At 44.5% G+C, this 22,043-nt stretch overlaps 2 protein-coding genes across 5 annotated transcripts in view; both read right to left on the reverse strand.

Annotated features, from left to right (window-relative positions):
- Nucleotides 1-4,822, reverse strand: part of LOC135367818 (nose resistant to fluoxetine protein 6-like) — a 55,741-nt gene extending 50,919 nt beyond the window's left edge. Inside the window, exon 1 of one of the 4 annotated variants that reach the window (XM_064600938.1) lies at nucleotides 4,804-4,822. The gene's annotated coding sequence lies outside the window, so the exon portion shown is untranslated. Of the gene's footprint in view, nucleotides 128-926; nucleotides 953-4,803 lie in introns of those variants that run through there. The other 3 variants (XM_064600936.1, XM_064600934.1, XM_064600935.1) reach the window with 3 other exon arrangements.
- Nucleotides 4,823-6,070: 1,248 nt separating this feature from the next.
- On the reverse strand, nucleotides 6,071-18,996 carry LOC135368377 (astacin-like metalloprotease toxin 5). Its single transcript, XM_064601593.1, has 5 exons — nucleotides 18,889-18,996; nucleotides 13,293-13,386; nucleotides 11,600-11,717; nucleotides 9,579-9,763; nucleotides 6,071-7,438 (listed from the first exon to the last, which is right to left on the reverse strand). Exons 1-5 carry the CDS (start codon nucleotides 18,982-18,984, stop codon nucleotides 7,191-7,193), a joined length of 741 nt encoding a protein of 246 aa, XP_064457663.1. The 5' UTR covers nucleotides 18,985-18,996; the 3' UTR covers nucleotides 6,071-7,190.
- Nucleotides 18,997-22,043: the final 3,047 nt, after the last annotated feature.

Below are 22,043 nucleotides of genomic sequence, written 5' to 3' on the forward strand. Positions count from 1 at the left end.
ATTTTCGCGAGCCCCTACCGAAGGTGTGGCCGATTTTTCACGAGTTTTCGTAGACTGGAAGCACTTCACGAGAATGATGCTACGAAGGAAGCTGTCAAATCTGGACAACGCGACGACAGTCACTTCGAAGGAGTATGGCGATTGGCCTTTTATGTTTACTATTTTCCAAACGAGTATTCGCTGAACACCTTGACCTACTAGAACTACATTCTGCGAACCCCAGCGAGATCAAAGATAACGGGAACTTGATAACCGATACAGCCGAACCTCGAGGGATGTATAGTTGATATTATGTCTTGTCTGAAGATTTTCTATCAGTATTCCCCACTGATATGCTTGTAGGCCGCAAATCAGGCTGGTCTTAGCGGCTTCATATGACGTGACTTACGATGGTAACGTGGACAAGGATTACAGTAGTGGTTTCAGATTACAGGAAGCACTGAAACAACTGTTTTTTTTTTTTAACAAGTACTTCACGCCCGCCTGAGCTCGTTTGCCCATCTGTGATTGATTGATTCATTGATTGACAAAAGAAATATGGAGATGTTAGCCTGTGTGTGTTTTTTGTCTATTTTCCACACGGTGTTATAGGTTTTCAAAATAAGGTGCGTGGAAATAGGGGACCCAAAACGCAAGCACTAAGTAGACGTGGGATTTTTAAAAAAATGTCCCCTGGGTAACGCTACTGGTTGCGATCCAACGTTACAGTAGTAATAGGTTGTGACAAGAGCTTACCAACAATAGTAGCAAAAGATCCCACGATCGGCACGGACAAATTAGGAAAGGGTTATCTAGAAGATTATCTGACAGAGATAGACATTACGAAAATCAACAAGTCTCATAACTGCCCACCAAAAACCTAACCTGCGCACGCAGTTGGTCTCTTAACCAAATGTTACGTTAAAACTGATGCAAAGACCAAGTACCGCCATGTCCAAAGACGCATCTGCCTGGCACATATCAATCATCAAGTCTGGCAATCCTTGGCAGAAACCCTTCCCCAAAGCATACCCAATGTTCCGCAGGACCCAACAAGTGCCTCGTGATGTTAGAAAAATGTAAGAGGCAGTGCGCCGTTTTGATAAAATAACCGTGTATTCACACAAGCGACATTCCCCGGAATACTCCACCAGAAGATGCGAAAAAAAGTAGCTTTCTGATGCCAAGCGCAAGCGCCCACCGTTTTGAATTTTCGTGCACCGGTAGCCGTGGGGTAGCGCACCCAGAAGGTATTCCGAAGCAGACGACAGGAAAAGACGCAGACGGTGTCGTCTGCTACGTACGCAGTACTTCACTCCCAATATTCCGGAACCGTATGAATCCATTAGAATATTCTATGTCCATGTTAAGAATCACACGTATTAGGTCCTTTTTGGTACAAAGCACATTTAAATAAACACCGGGAGGATGAAGTAAAATTTTCTCACTTCACGCCACCTGTCGGGTCCTCCTAAAAGTTTGGTTAAAGTATATTCCGAGCCAAAACCATTCGTGGCTACTTATCTGCACAAGTCCTCGACACGTATAAATTATTCGAAAAATACTTGCGGAGGGTAGTCAAGTGGCCGGATCGAGTTATTTGCCGTGCAATGCCCCACATAATAATGTCCTCTAAGCATCTCCTCGTCGTTGACCGTCGCAAGATGTTCAGAACTTTCATAACTTGTTTCCTGATTACCTGCGAAGTTTCATCCGTCCCTAGCATTAACTCCTCACCATTATTCAGCCTGCATCATCATTGATCCATCGAGCACAAAGCACGATGACGACGAGGAATTCATGTTTGTACGGGTTTGTACGAGATTTCAAGTGGCAATTTGCAATTACGTCCTTAAATCACAGGTGATGTTATTTAGTTGTACATTTTTGTATCATATGCTGAATAAAAGTTATACCTGCTTATTTGCTCGAATGTGCGTCAGAGAACAGCAAAGGACAACTCTTTTTCTTTTCTTTTCCTTTTTCTTTTTCTACATCTTTCTTTCTGGTATACATGGTATGTCATGTCCGCGGTCACGAAGTTTGAATAAATTTAAAACGCTCATAATTTCCATACTATTTAAGATATGGCAAAAAGTGAGGTGGCACAGTCATGTCTCGATTATCCGGATTCCGATTATCCGATTATCCGGACACCTCTGGAGTCGTTCCTTCTCGTCCGGATAACAAATTTCCGGATAACCGACCCAAGCAAACTTCCGGGAAAACTCGAAAAATTTGGGAGTCCTCTTTATGGGGCTGTTGCACTGAAGTTAGCACAGCGCCATTTCTGGCCTAAGCGGCCACGGATCCAAACAGTAAGGAGTTTCATCAGCGGGTTTTGCATGGTGTTTCAAACGGTATGGTGCCAAGGAAAGCTACAAAACCTGTAGGAAATCCACAGAAAAAGCGGTGCTTCTTGAAAACTGCGAGCAACTCGGGATCCTGTATTTGAAAGTGCCGCGTCGTCTGCTAAACTAGGGGTGTTGCATAATTTGGGGCGCTGATGTTGTTGCTCACTTGCGCCACCTGGCCTTGAGCAACAGGTCTATAGCACCAGAAAACGAAACAAGGGAAAGATCGTTACTTTCAAAATTCATGCGAAGTGAGCTGCTTGAAATTAGTAGGCACATGTGTGGCAGAATTTCGGTCAATGCTATACGGTATACCCGCCGCATCATCCAGCTGTTCAAAGAAGGGTGAAAGAAAGCTAGTCCCACGCACATTGTTTTGGTCTTCTCGCAACTGTCTTTGGCATAGGCCAAAAGACAGGCGATACTTTCTGACAGCCTGGACATTGACGTCCACGTATGGATTTCTTGCACCGGGTGGATACAAGGCACCTCTTCCGCTTATCGTCTACCACCTGAGATATCTACCACCATAAGGTAGTGCCTCAAAAATCAAGCTGGTGAAAGAAATAATCTCCCCTGTGCGCGCACACGTCATAAATCTTTCATTTAGGCAAGGTAAATTCCCAAAAGCTCTTAAAGGGGCATTTATTGTTCCAGTACTAAAAAAAGGCAATCCTACAATCATTAGTAACTATAGACCAATTTCTATCTTGCCAGCTAGAAGCAAAATTTCTCAAAGATTTGTTTCATACCTGCCTGAACAGCCTTAATATACAGAAACCAATTTGGCTTTCGAGCTGGAGCCTCAACAGAAGCAGCTCTACTGACCTTCACGGAGCGCGTAAAACAAACAATTGATAATGGCGGTTTAGCTCTCTCTGTTTTTGTTGATTTTACTAATGATTTCCATTGTGTTGTTCATGAGATTCTTTTAAGTAAGTTTGCAAGCCTTGGAGTCACAGGTCCTCCATTTGAACTAATTAAGAGTTACTTTACTGACTGAGCTCATGTTGTTAAATTTAACGAGGCTTTTTTTTTTCATTACCCGATTATTCAAGCATTGGCAGCAAGATTTCGATTGTGTTGTTCATGAGATTCTTTTAAGTAAGTTAGCAAGCCTTGTGTCTCATGCCCTCCATGTGGACTAATTAGGAGTTATCTTGCTGACCGAGCTCAAGTCGTTAAATTTAAGGAGGCTTTTCCATTGCCCGCTTATTCAAGCGTTGGCGTACCTCAAGGTCCCATTTTACGACCTCTTTTCTTTTTGATTTATATATAAATGACCTTCCTAACTGTGTATATTAGATTGTATGAGATCTTCTTGTACGCTCAGACGACATAACTTTACTCGTGACTGGTCAGAATTTAACAGAACTAGCTGTGCGGTTGCAAGCCGACATTTCAAAATCAACAAAGTGGTGTTTTAACAGGCTCAATTTAAATGCTAACAAAACAGTCGCCATGATTTTCCACTCTCCTCAGCATGTGGTTTTCATCAATATTCTTGCTTGGCGCTCAGTTAAAATTCTCCCTCGAAGTGAAATTTCTTGAGGCCATTTTAGATCCTCACTCGCGATTCCTTCCAGCCTCGTATTAGACAAATTTGTAAGAATACATAATAGGGTATACCAAACAGCTCAAAAACCAATTCGGTAAACTTAACTGTAACCTTCACCGGAAATATCCCAAACATTAACAGCAGATTACTTAGTCGTCACCATAGTATCCTCCTGCAGTCCAAACGCGCTAAGGAAATTTTTCCCGAACCACCACGTGTCGCTTACAGCGTACACGTAATCTGCAGGATAACTTAGTCCGCTCCAAAGTAAACAGTACGATAAAGCCTTCGACTGGTTGTCACCCATGTAATAGCCGACGTTGTCAGATTCGCAAACTAATGCAAACCACGCAGGAAGTCAAAAGTATAAACTCTAATTGTACCGCAAAGATCATTGCAGACCTAGACTGCAATTCCTCTATTGTTATCTATGCAATCCAGTGTAACGCATGTCAAGCACAATACAGTGAACCCTCGTTATTATGACCATGGTCGTTCCCGAAAATTTTGGTCATAATGCGGAATTGTCATATTAACGGGGGGTATTTGCAGAGGTTTCACTGCATTGTTCCCCAGGAGTATGGTTCGTAAAGCGAGTATGTCAGATAATCGGGGGTCATATTAACGAGGGTTCACTGTATGTGGGCTAGACAAAAACGCCTTTCAGAGTTATACCCCGGTCACATGGAAAACCGAATGGCATTCACAGCGAATGACAGTCGCACCGAATGCCATTCGCAAATGATGTCACTGTCGATAATTAGGACACCAGAGCCGAACATATCAGGCAGTTATATTTTTATTTCTTCTTCTCGAAACTAGCGAAACATTAGATTATTTCACAAAATCGTTGCTTTTTCAGAGACACTTTATTGGCTAAGTACCACAAGCAACGACAAGTAAGAAGCCTACCTGCAGTTTTGCAGCGCACTTGGCAACATGGCGACTGGGAACGAGGATAGTTCTCCGAAAAATTGTGTTTAGCCTTCCTTCCTTCGTTTTAAAAGTTATCAAATTCGCGATAAAATCTTGGAGTGCAACTCTTCATTCGTCTTTCATTTCTTCACACGGTTTATCGTTGTTGTTTTTGATACCTCTCTACTGCGAGGGTACGCAGTCTGTGGGGTACGCGAGAGGGAAAAACGAGTACTCTCGCAGTACGCGAGCGGGAAAAGCGAATGAGTTCCCCGAACTCATTCGCTGGGCGAATATCATTTGCATGTATCAGACTTGTGCCCGTTACCAAAAAATAGGAACTAAATACCATTATCCGTTACTTCAGAAAAAAGCAACTAAATACGTTACTCGTTACCAACATACAAAAGTAACGAGTTCTCGTTACTCACAGGTAACGAGATACTTTTACGTTACCACCGCATAGTTAAAGGAGCCAACAAACATGCCGTGACTTGCCTTCAACTCAAAGAGGGAGGGGAGAGATGATGGTGGCACAGGAGAGGGAGGGGCGTGCTAACCTTCTTGCTCTGGGATTTGGGTAGTCCAAGAGGACTACCCACCCCAGAAAACTTGCGAGCATCCTTCATCAGACTTCATTCGTCGTATTGCCAACTGTAGTCTTCATTGGGATGCTCCCTGTACCACGGTCGTATTGCCAACTGTAGGATGAAACAAGCGGACCACGGTAACCGCCAGGATTATTGGCGAAGTTAGCCCATCTCCGACACGATCTTGGGTCGGCGCTAACTGTGCGTCTCGGGAGACGTCAATGTTCCACGGTGACGGCGCCACCTGTGGGGGCCGCAGTGAAAGCCAGCAAGTACATATAGAAAGGGAAAATAGCCGAAGCTCTGTGGCTGCACGTTGAGCATATGTCTACAATTTGATCGTGCACTCCCAGTCGAGTATATATATATATACTATATATAAAAGTAGGAAAAGTCAGAAGACAGCAAACAAAGAGCTTACTTAAACTCCCTTTTGTGTTTTCCTGTAAGCTCTTTGTTGTCTTCTGACTTTTCCTATTTATTACATTCTCGTGTCCAACCGCCCTCTTTTGCTTTCGAACAGTACGGAGATTACGAGCGTTTTAAATTTCTTCAAATTTCGTCACCGCGGTCATGACATTCCAGGTATGCAACAAAGAAAGACGCTAAAAAAAGGAAAAACTAGACAAGAAAAGACTTGTCCTTTGCTGTTTTCTGACGCACATTCGAGCAAATAAGCAGACAACTTTTATTCAACATATAATACAAAAATGTACAAATAAATAACATCGGGTGCTAAGGACGTAATTCCAAATTGCCACTCGAAATCTCTCGCACGAGGTTGTTTGATGAAAAAACACCGGAACAAACGTGAATCCCTCGTCGTCGTCTTGCTTTGTGCTGGATGTGTCAATGATGATGCAGCCTGAATAATGGTATACGAGTGAGGAGTTAATGCCTGGGACGGATGAAAGTTCGCAGGTAATCACGAAACAGGTTATAGAAGTTCTCAACATATTGCAACGTCCAACATCGAGGAGATGCTTAGAGGACATTATTATGTGGGGCATTGCATGGCAAATAACTCGATCGGGCCACTTGACTACCTTCCGCAACTATTTTTCGAATAATTTATACGTGTCGAGGACTTGTGCAGATAAGTAGCCGCGAATGGTTTCGGCTGAGAATATTCTTTAATCATAGTTTTAGGAGGATCCGACAGGTGGCGTGAACCGAGAAAAGTTTACTTCGTTCTCCCGGTGTTTATTCCATTGTGCTTTGTGCCAAAAAGTATCTAATACGTGTGATTCTTAACATGAACATGGAATATCCTAGTGGAAGAAAAAGAAAAAGAGAGAACTGCCCTTGGGACAAACGTTCCACCGCGTGTTGTAAGCACTCGTACGGTGCCGGAATATTGGGAGTGACGTACTGCGTACTTAGCAGACAGCATCTTTTCCTGTCGTCTGCTTCGGAATATGTACCTTGTAGATATGCTACCCCACAGCTACCAGTGCACGAAAAGACAAAACAGTGGGCGCTCGCGCTCGGCATTAGAAAGCTACTTTTTTTTTTCTTGTTCTGCTGCAATATTCCGGGGAGTGTAGCTTGTGTGAATGCGCGGTCATTTTATCAAAAAGGGTGCAGTGACTTTTACATTTTGTTAACATCACGGGACACTTGCTGGGTTCTGCCGAACATTGGGTATGCTTTGGGGAAGGGTTTCTGCCAAGGGTTGCCAGACTTGATGATTGATATGTGCCGGGCAGATGCGTCTTTGGACATGGCGGTACTTGATTTTTGCAGCAGTCAACGCTACATTTTGGTTAATGGACTTACAACTGCACGCGCAGGCTACGTTTTTGGTGGGCAGTTATAAAGCTTGTTGATCTTTGTAATGTCTATCTCTGTCAGGTAATCCTGTAGATAACCCTTTCCTAATTTATCCTTGCCGATCGCGGCATCCTTCGCTACTATTGTTGCTAAGGTCTTGTCCTTGGAATACGTGTTGAACGGGTAGTGCATGACAGACTCGTAGTCGTAAGGTTGGCCATACGTCTCTGCCACTGTTTCAGCCTCCAGCTTGAAGTTTTGTGCTCCACCTGAAAAATGGTTACAGTAGCACAAGTTAGTTCCCACGTTCTAGTTGGCGTACGGTCAGCGTTGGCCAGCACCATGTGTTTTAAACGTCGTCATTCGTGAGAATAACAATATAGCCTTAGCTGTGTTTGTCTACTAAATATTTCCTCTAACTCAGGGATATGTCGTCTCCAACAACATATAGTTTTAGAATAGGGGACCCAAGCGTCTTGGGGTGCCCAGAACCTAAACCCCGCTTTTCCGTTTGTGTGTGCTATGCGCTTTTGTGCGCACGTTATTTAAAAAGCTGACTTGCGCCGCCCTCGCAGACGGCGAGAATCCGCGTGCGCTGGTCGTCTTCAAACGGCCGGAAACATTGATAAAAGAAACAACAAATCGTTTTGTTTTTCATCGTTTGTTGCGTCATCGTTTTACGACGCCAGTTATTTTTAATACTCTGGACACAATGTTTACAGACCAGCTCCCGTGGCATAGTGGTTAGAGTGATCGCTTTCCACGCCGAGACTGGGAGGTGACACGGGTTCGAATCCTGTCACCGGCTGTGCTGAGGTTTTCCCTGGGGTTTCCCCTTTCTGAGGTGCTGTCTGAGGTTTTCCCTGGGTTTTCCGAAGACTTTCTAGACGAATGTCGGCACAGTTCCCCTTGAAGTCGGCCCAAGACGCATACTAAGCCCCCTGTCCCCCACTCCTTCCTGCTGTCCTCTCTTCATCTGTCCACGTCTATACGCCGCTCATAGCCACAGTTGCTTCGCGGCGCTGACACGGAATTTAAAAAAAAACAATGTTTACAGAATGTGATTTTTTCGATTTCTTTTTTTTTCTCTTTTTTATGATCGCATTGGGTGTAGGAAGGAATATCTTCGGAACAAACAACACTAGCAGATGTCCGAAGCTGATGAAGCTGCACCGAAAATAGTTGTGCATTTTCTCGTATGTGTGGTTAATGCAGTGTGGTGTAGTGCAACTTGTCTTCGTATTAACTCCGTAACATCCGAACGTGAAAGTCACACCCTATTACTACTATGGCGTTGGATCGCACCCAGTATAGCGTTACCCAAAGGTCTGTTCTTTTTTTTTTTTTCTGATCCCGCGTCTATTTATAGCGCTTGCGTATATTCTCACGCACCTTATCTTAACATCCTATAATACCTGGAAACACGGCGTGTGTACAGAGACGAACAACATCACAGATGGGCTAACAATTTCCTTTTTTTTACCAATCAATCAATCAATCACAGATGGACAAGCGAGCTGAGGCGGACGTGAATTACTTGTTGAAAAAATGCAGTTGTTTCCGTGCTTCCCGTACTCTAGGGTCACTACTGTAATCCTTGTTCACATAACCATAACGAAACTTTTAATAAAGAATGGCGAATATTAATTTGATCGATAAATAGTACCTTGAGGGTACCGCTTACGTCATGAAGCAGTCAAGAACAGTCTGATTTGCGGGCTACAGCCCAGGCAGCACAATGCGCTTAAAGTCAAGTGCAATGGGGATGGACGGTATGTGTCTTATCAATGTTCTTTAGTTTCACAAGTCTGTTCAAGGCCTTCCACCATATACCCGTCCACTCCTATTAAACTCCACTTTCAGTACACTGTGGTGCCTGGGAAGTATTTCAATAGGAAATATTGATAGAAAATCTCCAGACACGACATAATATCGCCTATCGATCCCTCGAAGTTCGGCTAGACCGGCTATCAAGTTCCCGTCATCTTTGATCTCGCTGGGGTCCGCAGATAGTAGTTCCAGTAGGTCAAGGTGTTCAACGAATACTACAACGGAGTGACTGTCGTCGCGTCGCTGATACCTGATTTGACAGCTTCCTTCGTAGCATCATTCTCGTAAACTGCTTCCAGTTTACGAGAACCCCCTACTGAACATTCGGTCATACCTACCTTCGGTAGGGGCTCGCGAAAACATACGTCCTGGTCGGTGTGATACTTCTGTGAGGGTGGGGTCAAGTGTATCACTTATGTCGTCACTGACGATAGTAAGCGACATCTTGTATCAAATTTGGCCGTCTCTAAGTGCTGGAACATTGAAGGGAGCGCGGAAACAACTGTATAAACAACTCCAATCCTACTTTACAGGCGAGGTGAATCAGTTCTTCTTTTTTTTTTTTTTTTTTCTCCTTACCGTCTTGTATGTTATCCCACATGATATCAACGTGCTCGTCTCTGTCCGGACGGCAGTGTTCGTGGAAGAATCCTAGGGCATGCATGAGTTCGTGGGCGATTTGTCCCTTTCCAGGGCAGTAGAAGAAGTCCAATGCTAAGGTCTGCTCTCCTCCCTCTTTACCAACGTAAGAAGCACAGCGGCCTCTGCGGGAAAAAAGTTGCACAATTTTGTAGTTCGCATATTTCGTGGGTTGAAAGATTTTTTACTTATTGCGGAATATATACGCAATTGTCTCTGTCTTTTGTATGTTGCGCGGGCAGGGTGTCTTGGGAAATTCGGAACAGTCCTTTCTTTGATCTCTCACGCCCTTTTGCGGAAATGTACAGGAATTCGTATGCATTTCAGGAAGTGAGATAATTTTACTGTTTAAATAGTCTGCAAATTAGCTACACCGGTTGTTAGTAGACTGCGCTGCGCGCACAAAATCATAATAACGTAAGCACATTGCCTGTCGTGAAAGTGCGGACTGCCTTTTGTCTGTTCACATTTGAAACACAAACGTTTTCGTAACAAAAATAACTTGGAGACGGGATGAAACATGACTCATTTCTTTCTCAAATCGAGAGAATTTTCAAGTTTGCTCGTCCACTCCCGCACAGAGAAACTTTACGTTCTTCACAAGCAGTACGAACATAAGCACGAATGTATGCAGGACCAGAGTAATAGGACACATTGAGCCGTCGCGATAAAAGAGAAGAAAAAGAAATGCGACACCGAGTGATGAAAAATGCCCGAAAAGAATGTGCATCCTCTGTCCCTGGGATGCTGCACCTGACCATCCGACGTCTCCACTCGGTCTTTCGTGCAAGAAAAGTAAACGAACAAAGAAAAAGAAAGGGACGATAGTTGGACGCCGGAAGGTACCACCGGCCGAGACCCGCTAGAATGATTACCCGAACAACTGTAGCGTAACAGCAACAATTATTGTGGACAACTTCGTGTACAGTTAGTGGTGGTGGAATATGTCGAGAACAACAGTTCTCGACATGTTCCATCTCCGACTGTCGCCTGAAAAGAACAGCGAGCAAAGAAAGAGACAGCGCTGTGTGGTGTCTGCTTCTTTCCGTGTATTCACATGAGCGATATCTCCACGGAATATTCCAGGAAAAAGAAAAAAAAAAGGAAACAAGAACTGCTCACGGGGCAGATGTTCCGACACCCTCACGGAAGATTCTAGTGGAAGAAAAAGCGAAAACGCTGCTCACACAGAGGCGAAGTTCCGTCCCGTGTTATGTTGAGCATTAACACGGTGCGGAATATCGGGAGTGGCGTACTGGGCACTTATCAGACGACTGCGTCAGCGTCTTTTCCTGTCGTCTGCTACGAAGTATCTTAACTGTGGCTGTGTCGCAGGATATTCCCCACGGTTAGCAGCGTACGTAAAGAAACGATGTTGAGCGCTCGAACTCACGTAACAGCAGAAAGCTATGACGTCTTTGCATCTTCCGCGGGAGTATTGTGGGGAATATCGCTCGTGTTGATACTATATCTGGTGGAATATGGCGTAGTGCGCATTAAGCAGACGACACCATCCGCGTTGTTTCCTGTCGTCTGGTACGGAATATCTTGTGGCTGCACCGCAGCAATCCTTCCCAGGTTAACAACGCCACCTAGACATACAGAAGGCACGTGGACAAGCCAGGATATCGTCTGCCAGTCACCACGGACGATTTCACACACAGGCTTGCTGTGGCTACTACTGACTGCCCTTGCGACTAATGGCGGCTCGTCGCCAGCTTTTAAAACCAGTTTAAACAATCAGGCTATGTTTACTTAGGTGGCGTTGGCAGTGCACGAAATGACAAGACATTTAGCGCTATATACGTGACAGCAGAGAGCTATGATGTTTATTCGCATCTTCCGCCGATGTATTATGACTTCTGAGGAATTTTCCGCCGTGAATTCACGGTTTGCCCCGTGTTCTTTTCGCGTTGTTTTTCTCAACATATGGTTACTATACAGATTTCGAATGTTCTTACTCTCTGTGTTCGATGTTGACATAGTCGGGCTCATCGGTCCTTTGGATGAATTTGACGCAAGTCTTTTCCTCGACGAGCGCCATAGCTTCCTTGATAAGCGGTTGGTCCAGCTCTTCATCTGGATATGACAGAAGACACATGCGTTTGATACAGTTACGTATTTTACGTATTATATTATTTGAAACGTTTACACGTTTCTGTGTATAACGACTTGTCACACACCTATGCGGTGTAAGTTTCAAACCATTCAGAAGCGTGTTTATAAAACATCCTTCTAAATAATCTTTAAAAAAAAAGCACGATTGAAAAGGGATGCATTCCATTTAAAACACCTTTCCAGACGGGTGATTTCGAAACATATTTTCGGTTCTGTTATTACGCTTTTCAATTGAGTCCGCGGAGTAGAAAGGGGTATTTATTTACAAAACAGCTCTTTTACCCCCCCGAAGGGGATAAAAAGTTTACGGTGCATGCTTCCATCTATAAACGTACATCCCTGTCATAATGGAAAATGCGCTACACATGACTTAGAACTATGAAGAGAAAGAAACAAATTAGTCAGATTAAAGTCAAATCCAAAAAACAAACAAACACAATGAACGTTTAAAACAACAACATCAACGTTATTGAGATGATGATGATGATGATGATGATTGGGGGGTCATCAGCACAGGCCCCGTTGCCTGCGGTAATTTGGTGAAAATATAATGATGGGTCTACGGTGGGTACCGAAGGCCTACTATGTCCAGAAAAGGGGGGGGGGGGGGGGGGGGGGTCGGATATGTTTATTAAGTAAACAGAAAGGAAAGGTCAGCCAGACGGAGGTCGGCTTGCTATTCCAAAAAAAGGAAAATGGGGGAAGAAAAGAAAAGGAAAAGAAAAAGAAGAAAAGAAAATGGCAAGAAAAAGGAGGAACGGGGAAAGAAAATAAAAGGAGAAGAAAAAGGAGAAAAAGGAAAAGAAAATCAAAGAAAAGGATAAGAGAAAAGGCTAATAGTGCTTTTCGGGCAGAGCGTTGGTGGACTGGATTTGAACATGGACCAGGTGATTTTGTAATGTAGTGAGAGCTATAGGGCGAGTAGTTGATTTAGAGACACTGTTAGTGTGCTAACCCTGGAAAGAGCATTCCGTGGGTTAGCCAAAATGATCCCTCAACCCAGGTAGGAGTAAAGCACAGCAGGGCAAAGTTCATCTTTCACTCTGGCTCGGTTTCTGGGAAAGCCAATCACACTAATGTACCGATTTCAGTGCAGCCTAACATAACCACATGGTGGATCTGGCACACGAGAAGCATTACTCTTGCATTGTGCTCTTTACGGAATAGGGCACACGTACTGCCGCTGTACCACAGACCACACACATAGGTCAGCAAATTCACTCATGATGGCCATTCGCCACGACAACGCGGAGAATGATGTGATGTTGGAGTTGATGTTCAGTGGTGGTCTATAATGTGACATGATGCTCAAGTTGAACCCGAATTATGGGTTTTTAAGTTGAATTCCAATGAAGGTTTTTGAAGCTAAAGTCGAATGATGGTTTATGAAATTTATTAGTTGTGATGTTGATGCCGGGTGATGGGTGATGTTGATATGTGGTGTGATGGGCTGTGAGTAAGATCCACTATAATGTGGGATCGCGTGCCGACTAATGCCTCCAGATTCCAAGCATCAATCACTTTTAAAGTACTCACCGAAATCGGGAGCTATGGTGTAGTACACCTTTGCATCGGGCCATACCTTGGACGAGTCTTTCACCACGGTGTAAATGGCGAATCTTTCCAGCTGCTGGTAAAAATGATATAATTACATAAAGAGAGGGAAAGCAATGAGAGCAAGTTGTCAACACCACGACCTACTATATTATAACGGCCATGTCATAGGCACCTCTTCCCAGCGCCGCATTTGGAAGCTAGCGGTGGCGCTACCCATCGGCCCGGTGTCCCGATGTGCTTCCTCAGTGTCTGAAATACTTTGTACTTCAGCTTTCATTAGTATTTTTGTACAAGCGGTGGATGTCCCACGAGAGATGCTTCTTTCTAAAGTTGACTTTCATCATCATTCTACGCGTTTTCATAGGAGCTGTTGCTGTCGTCTGCTACGGTAGTCGTATGTCCACTTCTGCTAGTTCAAAATTCAAATTTCCACTGTCCAATCATGATGCAGATCTCGCGGGCCGATGTGTAGCGCTCCTAGCGGATCTCGCGAACGGGCTCCTTATAGGGGTTGCCGATTATGACATGGTCGTTATCATCTAGTAGGTCCTGGTCAACATTCAGCGCGTGTAATTTGCTTTACGCAAGGTCCGATTCAAGGCTATACGGGAAGCTGGCACAGGAGATGGGTTTGTAGCGTGCAGCGCTCGAATATAAACGCGCAATGACACATATTCTCGCCTCAACATGGTCACGTTTCTTTTGCGACTTTACAGCAGATAAATGGTGCGTGTAAACTTCTTTGAAACGGGTTTACCACGGCAAACGGCCTCTGGATTTGAACGACTGTTCCTGATGCATGACACAATGACCTAATATGGCGGGATCATCAGGTACACATGGGTTTCGGGAGGAATAGTACTGGATCCAGTCAAGCCGCCACGGCTAAACAATGCACGATCGATCTCTGATCAACGTCACGTTACCATTAGTAACCCCGCCAGCCACAGTCAGCGGCCGTGACCATGGAATCGACCCATCATTAGCCGCATGGGGAGCCAATCGTAGCCACAACCCTTCTGCATTTCAATTTGAAATGCAGAAGGGTTGTGGCTAACGAAGAAGGGTGGCTAACAATTTGAAACTTTCAAATCGTCTGCGGCGTTTGACAGAAACCGTGAATCAGCCTGTATTTTAGTGGCGGTATGCCGCATGTGCCGAAGGGAGAGGAGAGCGGATAATTTCGACCACCTCCCAAGCAGCACAATGTACTGAAAGTCGAGCGCAATGGGGGTGGACGGTATGTGTCTTATCAATGTTCTTTAGTTTCACGGGTCTGTTCAATGCCTTCCACCTACCCGTCCACCCCATAGCACTCGACTTTTCAATCCATTGTGCTGCTTGGGCTGGGGTTCATGAACCTGCAGCGGAAATCTCCGACACGCGGCGCTGGGATGGACGTTTGCCTAACGTTTGCCTCCTCCACATTATGACATTATGGTTCGTCATACTACGGCCCCTCGGTCGAGGGGCCGCGACCCCCATACCCACATTGGTTTTTCCGTATTCGACCGGGATCGAAAGCGCGATCTTGAGCTCAGTGAGCAAGCACGCTGTTGACTAACGGCCCCCTTCCCTTGCGGTAAATTTCAAGATGCTGCAATGTTTCCGTGTTCATGGGGGTTCTTCCACGTGTCTCCCGTCTTGCGCACGGAGCGCTATTGGACTTTGGTGAGGTGCAGTTGATACTGCATAAAACTGTCGTGGGGATCGTATCTTTTTTTGTACAAAGAGAAAGAAAGGAAAAGAATTATATTCGAACGAATGGGAGAAACGTGTGTCAGATAAGCTTTAATAAGAAAAACACCTCATTTAATTGGAGGTGAAGACTAGGGGAAACTTATGTCACCCAGGCAGCACAATGCACTGAAAGTCGAGTGCAATAGGGGTGGACGGGTAGGTGAAAGGCCTCGAACAGACTCGTCAAACAAAAGAACATTGATAGGACACATACCGTCCACCCCTATTGCACTCGACTTTCAGTACATTGTGCTGCTTGGGCACGCATTCGGCTTGTCATTGATCAGTCCCTTCGTAACGATGGTTCCAACCTAAGCAGCACAATGTACTGAAAGGGGTGGTATGTGTCTTATCACTGTTCTTTAGTTTCACATGTCTGTTCAAGGCCTTCCACCTACCCGTCCACCCCTATTGCACTCGACTTTCAGTACATTGTGCTGCTTGGGAAGCGATCGCATGCTACTTATTTTGACACAGTTTGGAAAGTAAACGAGAAGTTGCCGTGCACTTGTGCTTGGCGTCGTCATTATCTGCAGCTATCGTAAAATTGAATGACCCGCGGAGATAGCGGTGAAGAAACAATGAAAACGTATCGGCATATGGCTTGTTGCCCACATGCTTGTGACCGCGGTGAGGGCATTAACGACGTTCCCATTAACGACACGGCATTGGAGTGCGCTTGACAAATGGAACAAACATAAACGGCGGGCGAACTGATGGATAAATTCCGTGACGAAGAAGGGCTATATAGGCCGTTTCTTCCTGTCTGCGGGGTTTCTCGTGCTAAGAAAATATTTACACATCGTATACTTTGCGCTCCGCGTTTTCGATTTTAACCGAAAAACATTTGCCTGTTTTTCTTTTCTTTTTTTTTCAACATTCCGTTTTAACCGAAGAACAGCGAATACAAACTAATGTCTGAGTAAAGTTTCGGGGGATTAAACGCTGCCTGTAGTGCCCGCATCCATTACAATAAGCTTAAATGAGCTCTGCTTTCACGATTTAGGTACCACCACTTTGATGTGCAGCAATAAAGTGTGCCTTTTGTGATGTCTCCTCACAGGGGCTAATTTCGTATAGGTTTTTGGTTTTAAAGCTGCGTTGAGACGCACACTTTTGAAATTGCGTACCGATTTATATGCGCGGATAATTGCAGGGCAAACTGTGAACAAGCCAGAAAAAACGCCGAAAAACGCCGATTTCGCGTAAATAAATAACCATCGAAAAACATACTCCGAATCTGCCCTAAAATAATAATAAAAGCGAAATGATGGAAAGTAACTGTTCTTGTCAATTCAGGTTCCTAGGCGAGTCGTCGGAATGCAGATGCCAGCGTGGTTGAATTGGTCAGGGCGCTCGACGGGTAACCGAGAGATGCGCGGTTCGAATCCCGCCGCTGTACGGCTTTTTCGATGACTGCTGTACTTCAACTAACAACAGAAATCGTGGAAAACAATGTATACAATACAGATTACACGTCATCTAACGTATACGACGTTTGTCTGGAAAACGACACCTAAAACAGGTTTTCTGCTGCTCTAGAAAACGTTTGCGAATACGAAAAAGAAAAGTTATGAAAATACGAGGGAAGCGTTTAAATAGGTTAATGCAAAGAAAAACAAACTATACGCGTCATGGTTTGTACGCCTGAGATTCCATTGCTGTGGATTGCTGGAAATAGCGTGTGTGGTGGGGGAGGCTAGCAATAGAAGGGGCTTGCTATACCACAAAAGAAAAAAAGAAAAAGAAAAACAAACACAGGAAACTATACAGACATATAGACTGAGACTCCCCCTGCAGTATTCGCTAACAGCATAGTTGCGTGGTTGATACACAATGAATGTGATGACAGCACTGAACTATTCCCCGGGATGTACTCAGGATGTCTTCTGGATGTACTGCTGCATTCCATCTGTCGAAGGCAGTCCGGTGACTACACGCGCAATTATACAAGGGCTTTGCCGACATTTCGGTACTGACAACCACCGTGCTCGTGGTGCTTTCAATTTCTGATTCCAAGACTTGAATAGACGATTTTAAAAAGATGCGCGCGCCACCAAGCGCGCGGCGCAAAGCGGCATGGGCACTTTGAGGGACACTGCTCCGTCGTCTGCTTCGGTTATGGTTTACCCCGGCTAACGCTGCTGCTGCCCACACCGAGAATGTTGTTGTTCTTCTAACTCCGCCTCAGGCTGTCTCATAATGCTGTAAGACGCTCCAAGTTCCCATGATCCCTTGCGTGCTACAGGTGGCGCTTGCTTTTGTAAAAAGGTCTATTCTGCGAGCGTAACTTCCCGTTCATTAGCTGTCATATTTAACGATTCATTCAGCAAAACATGAAATAAATAAAGAAGGACGAGGCACACATAAAACATTTAACAACCAGCTTTCGTGCAGAGTCTACACTTCATCGAACTCTGCACGAAAAGATCGCTCTTAAATATTTTATTGGTCCTTCGTTCTTCTCTGCTTATTTCGAGGTTCAACGTTTCTGTTTTGACTGATCCATAGGCTTGTATCTGCCTTGCTGCAGTAATCAATAAAATAGACAGAAAATGGTAGCTCTCATGGCACCCACGAAGTGAACATCGAGGAAGTGGTGGTATAGATACTTTGTTTGTACCTTTTTTACTAGCCCCTCTCCTTTACTACTCCTTTTTACTGGTAGTCCTTTTTACTCCTATAGTCCCGTTACTATTTATAGGAATTTTGCGGCCCATTTAAATTCCTTTTACATTACGCTGCTTGGACTAAGTAGATTCAATCAATCAGTCATCCTTTATTCCAGCATTTTCTCGATACAGCAAAAATACTGCGACAACATCATCGTCAATTCAGTTCAAGAAGTTTTACTTCGCATATACTGCGTTCGTAGACTCATTTACTATTCACAAGCTCTGGACCAGTACTCGGGTGGAGTCGTATAGAATAAATACTGGAATGCCCAATTTGCAAAAGTAAACTCGAGCAATAATGGGGCAAGAATAAATATATGCAAAAGCCTTCCAGCGAGTTTCAGTTTATCGCGTAATAAATACGTCGTTAAAAGACAATACGCTAGACAGGGAAGTGGAGGAAAGGGTAAGAATGCGAGCGAAATACTATAAAGCCACGTGGCTTTATAGTTTGAGTTTAATCAAACTCAAACTAAAACTATAAAGTCACGAAGACTAGTGACGCAGAAGGTATTCGGGTTGCAAGACACGATTGGAAATATTGTGGTATGACGTCTTTATCTTTTTCCCTAAGCGTCCGGATTCACTAATTTCAATTCAGTACATAATTTTTACCTATACCCAAACACTTTTGCTCCAGTACAAAGTCATCCATGCAACCAGTGCACTCAACAAACAACTTGATGTTGATGCAGAACAAGTCGAGAGGCGAGTTCAATTTCTCCTCTTTTCCCCCCCTTACAAACAAACAAACATTCATGTTGTTGGATGATGGCTGGGGTGTTGCTCTACCCTAAATACTCCACTCTTACTCAATCGCTCGCAGTAGTTCCGTGAATTTATAATGATGCTCCTCACAGCAAGGACCAAAGCACTGCTGTCCAGAAAAGCTAGTGTCGTGTTCTCAGGACAGGGCGTTGGTGGACTAGATTTGCTCCAAGTAATGAAAGGCCGCGAATCTGGCTGATTTAAAAGCAAACGGAGACCGAAACAGATTACATACACGTTGAAGTGAGTGAACTTGTCTACAGACTATATACACATCACGAGACCAGCCTCCGTACTCCACAACACAACCTTGTCGAAATCCCAGAATCTAAACTGGACTGACCACAAATTTATTTTCAGAGATAAGGATGCGAAATATATTTATTACTCACCGAAGCGCTCCGAACCATAATGTCACCTTGGAGCAGATCTGGAAGTAAGAAGGGCAGCAGCGTAATTAATACCACTGTCGTCCTTTGGCGGTGCATTCTATTATGTTAGGCCTTTCCTTTCGCCGTGACTCAGCCAGCGTATACCCGCGCGGAGGACGTATCGGCTATCCCTTCAGGTAGACACCCATCTTGGGTTTCATGGATGCTGGACTTTACAATGGGCCGTGGTAGTAAACATACATTATCTCCGCGCGGTACATTATGTGCGAGGTCTTTTGTACGAGATGGTTACTGAGGAGTCGCCCCTATTACTCGTCGTTGTGCCTATCTTGATGTCATCTTGAAGTTGGCTTTTTTACTTTCAATTTTCTATTCTTGAGTTCTGGAGTAGCCTGACCTGACTTTGTCGGGTTTAACATCTCCATGTTTTTTTATATCTCCTTCAACCAATCAATCAATCAATCTCATTACACGTGATATGTCCTGCTGTATCGCGAAATGTTGCATCACATGTTTTTTTTTTTTTCTTTTCAATAAATATTAACTGTTGTGTGTGGGATTAGTCGACCGATTTCGTATTCTGAACGACGGACAGCTCTGAACGGAGTGCTTGGGTGTACTTTAGAACGCTGCGGTAATTTAAGTGAGATTTTTACGAATATATTTGTTGGTTTCACTGAAACAGTCCATGTCAGGTACCGTAAGGCAAGAAAAAGAAAGTAGGTCGTGACATTTGGGTATTGTGTCGGGTATCGCATCTAATGCGGAAAACGTAATACACATACGTAACTAAATGGGATATTTTATCAAGATTTCTTTATTTATTTATTATTATTATTATTTTTTACGAAACGTCTCTTGTCTTGTGGCGTCTCAAATCGCCCTATAAAGCTCCGTACGGGACTATGTGTGTGTTAGTAGAGAGGAGAGAGCGAAAGGATAGCTACCGATGGAAGGAGCCAAACGACGTCCACCAGAATTCTCACCAAGGTGATCGTACGGGGGTGGGGGGTGGGGAGGTGCAGTGTCCTCTCTGGGACTTCAGGGATATCTACAAAGTTGTTCAGTTTACTGTAAGCAGAGAGCTTGTGTTTGGAAACGCAAGCTTTCTCTCCAACGACTTTGTCGAAACTTGTACTTAAACACATTGCCCATGTTCCAGCTATCGGCTCTTGACCACCAGATGGTTGAATCTTCCTTCTTACTACTCCTGACTTACTACTACTACTACTATTACTACAACTATCTTACTTCTCCAGGCTATACACTCTGCTCAGGACGCATGTGTTGCGCTATTTTTACGATCCCAGCATTGAGAGGCAGCATCGATTTGTATGAATCCTTTGTACCGACAAGCCCAGAATTTTTTTTTACGAAAAAAAGATCATATATTGTCTAATACGTGCGCTTTTCCTCTTCGATTTCAATCTTCATACACACCTCCCAGACATACTCTTTTCCTCAAAAATAGCACTTAGCGCCGATACTTTACATTCCCTCGCGAAAACAGTCGCGTGGTATGTGTCAAAAACTTTGTACGTTTCGTATACCTGAAATCACTGCTCCCTATAGCTATGGCGCAGCAGACGCAAATTGTACGTGACTCCCCGTTGAGCCGACCCAGACATCTTATCCCCAGTATATCTCTCGAACTCCGCTGAGCGATCCTGTTTGTGTTGCACAGTTATGGCGAACTCCGCTATAGCTGGTCGTTGTATAGTGCAGAAGGGCTTTACACTAGCCGGCAACATCCATCATGTCGCACTTTCCCTTCTGTTTGCTCCTCGCTCGTTTCTACTGTGAACTAACCCATCCATACTAAACTGCGCCGCACGAAAAAGAACCGCAGAATTAACCACTAACGATGAACGGACAACCTTGAACAGCTCTCTCTCGTTTTCGGTCGCGAGACTAACACTCGACGATTCCACCGGCATCACAATTTGCTGTTCATTCAGACGCAACCATAGTCCACAACCCATGGTGACACATTGCCCAAATCGAAAATAAAGTAGTGTATCCGTACCTGAATTGTTGGATTCACGGAGAACAAAGACCCTGGCACGGGTGGACGTTTAGTGGTGGGCCTCGTTTCAGCCAGTAGAGTCGCAACATGGATCACGTAAAGAACCCAAAGTGTCCATCCCAATACCGCCATGGTCCTCAGAACGCGAACTTTGCGCCTCGTTTGTCTCCAACAGACGGATCCTCAGACAAATGCGCGTTTAACGTCATCGGAAGATATAGTCGAGATAAGCACTTTAGCTACTGACGGGGAAGATAAGTGCACACATTGTTCGCGTTATATCAATAATCTGAGCAGGCTTTATTGGAGGTATCAGCAAATTTTGAAAGACTAATGGTATTGTTCTTCGTCAGCAGGAAGCATACCGATGGCGCAAGGTCCGTACGTCAGGTATGGAATAACGCGCAAAGGAACTGGACAGCACGTTTCAACGGATTCGTAAAACGCGTTTGGGCGTAATTATTCGAATCATTCACAGACCAAACTATCCTATTTAATTTTTACGTAGTGAGTTTTTATGTAAAGTGTACGCTACATAATTACTCTAATGATCATCGTTTTATAAAAAGCCTGCTATAAAGGCTATGCGAGAACATGATACAAACTTAAACAATCCTGTAACCGTATATTCATGCGAGTGATATCCCCAAGGAATATTCTAGTGGAACTGTGGAGAACACGGAGCATGTGCTGGTCACCTGCCGACGCTTCGACTCTATAGTCGGCGAACACTGAAGAACGCCCTCGCGAAACTTGACAACCGACCATTTAGTGTTGAGAAGGTACTGGGGAGCTGGCAAAGGTAGCACCAGCAACCTGCGCTGTGTGCACTGACGACTTTCCTCAAGGACATACGTGCTGATATAATCTTTTAATTCATTCAGTGCTTCCACGCGTCAAGCGTCCTGGAACACCTGGTCGCACCATTGGGACCTACGTTTCCATTTTTTTCTTTCTATTTCTATTCTATTCTATTCTAGTGGAAGAAAACGCAAAGAATTACTCACGGAGCGCAAGTTCCAGTGCGTTTTCTGTTGGGCATTCGCACGGTGCCGGGCAGACGACATCACCGGCCCTGCTGTCGTCTGCTATGGAGCACCTTGTTGCTGAGCCGCAGGACATACTCCAT

This window comes from Ornithodoros turicata, chromosome 9, assembly GCF_037126465.1.
Source record: "Ornithodoros turicata isolate Travis chromosome 9, ASM3712646v1, whole genome shotgun sequence".
In the NCBI taxonomy this organism is placed as follows: domain Eukaryota; kingdom Metazoa; phylum Arthropoda; class Arachnida; order Ixodida; family Argasidae; genus Ornithodoros; species Ornithodoros turicata.

What these genes read in the sequence shown, in the direction of transcription:
- LOC135368377 (XM_064601593.1), bottom strand. Translation starts at nt 18,984, where the DNA reads ATGCACCGCCAAAGGACGACAGTGGTATTAATTACGCTGCTGCCCTTC. An exon ending in CACCATAGCTCCCGATTTCG is followed by an intron (nt 11,718 to 13,292) that starts GTGAGTACTTTA and finishes TGTCATATCCAG; the next exon opens with ATGAAGAGCTGGACCAACCG. An exon ending in GTCAACATCGAACACAGAGA is followed by an intron (nt 9,764 to 11,599) that starts GTAAGAACATTC and finishes TTTTTCCCGCAG; the next exon opens with AGGCCGCTGTGCTTCTTACG.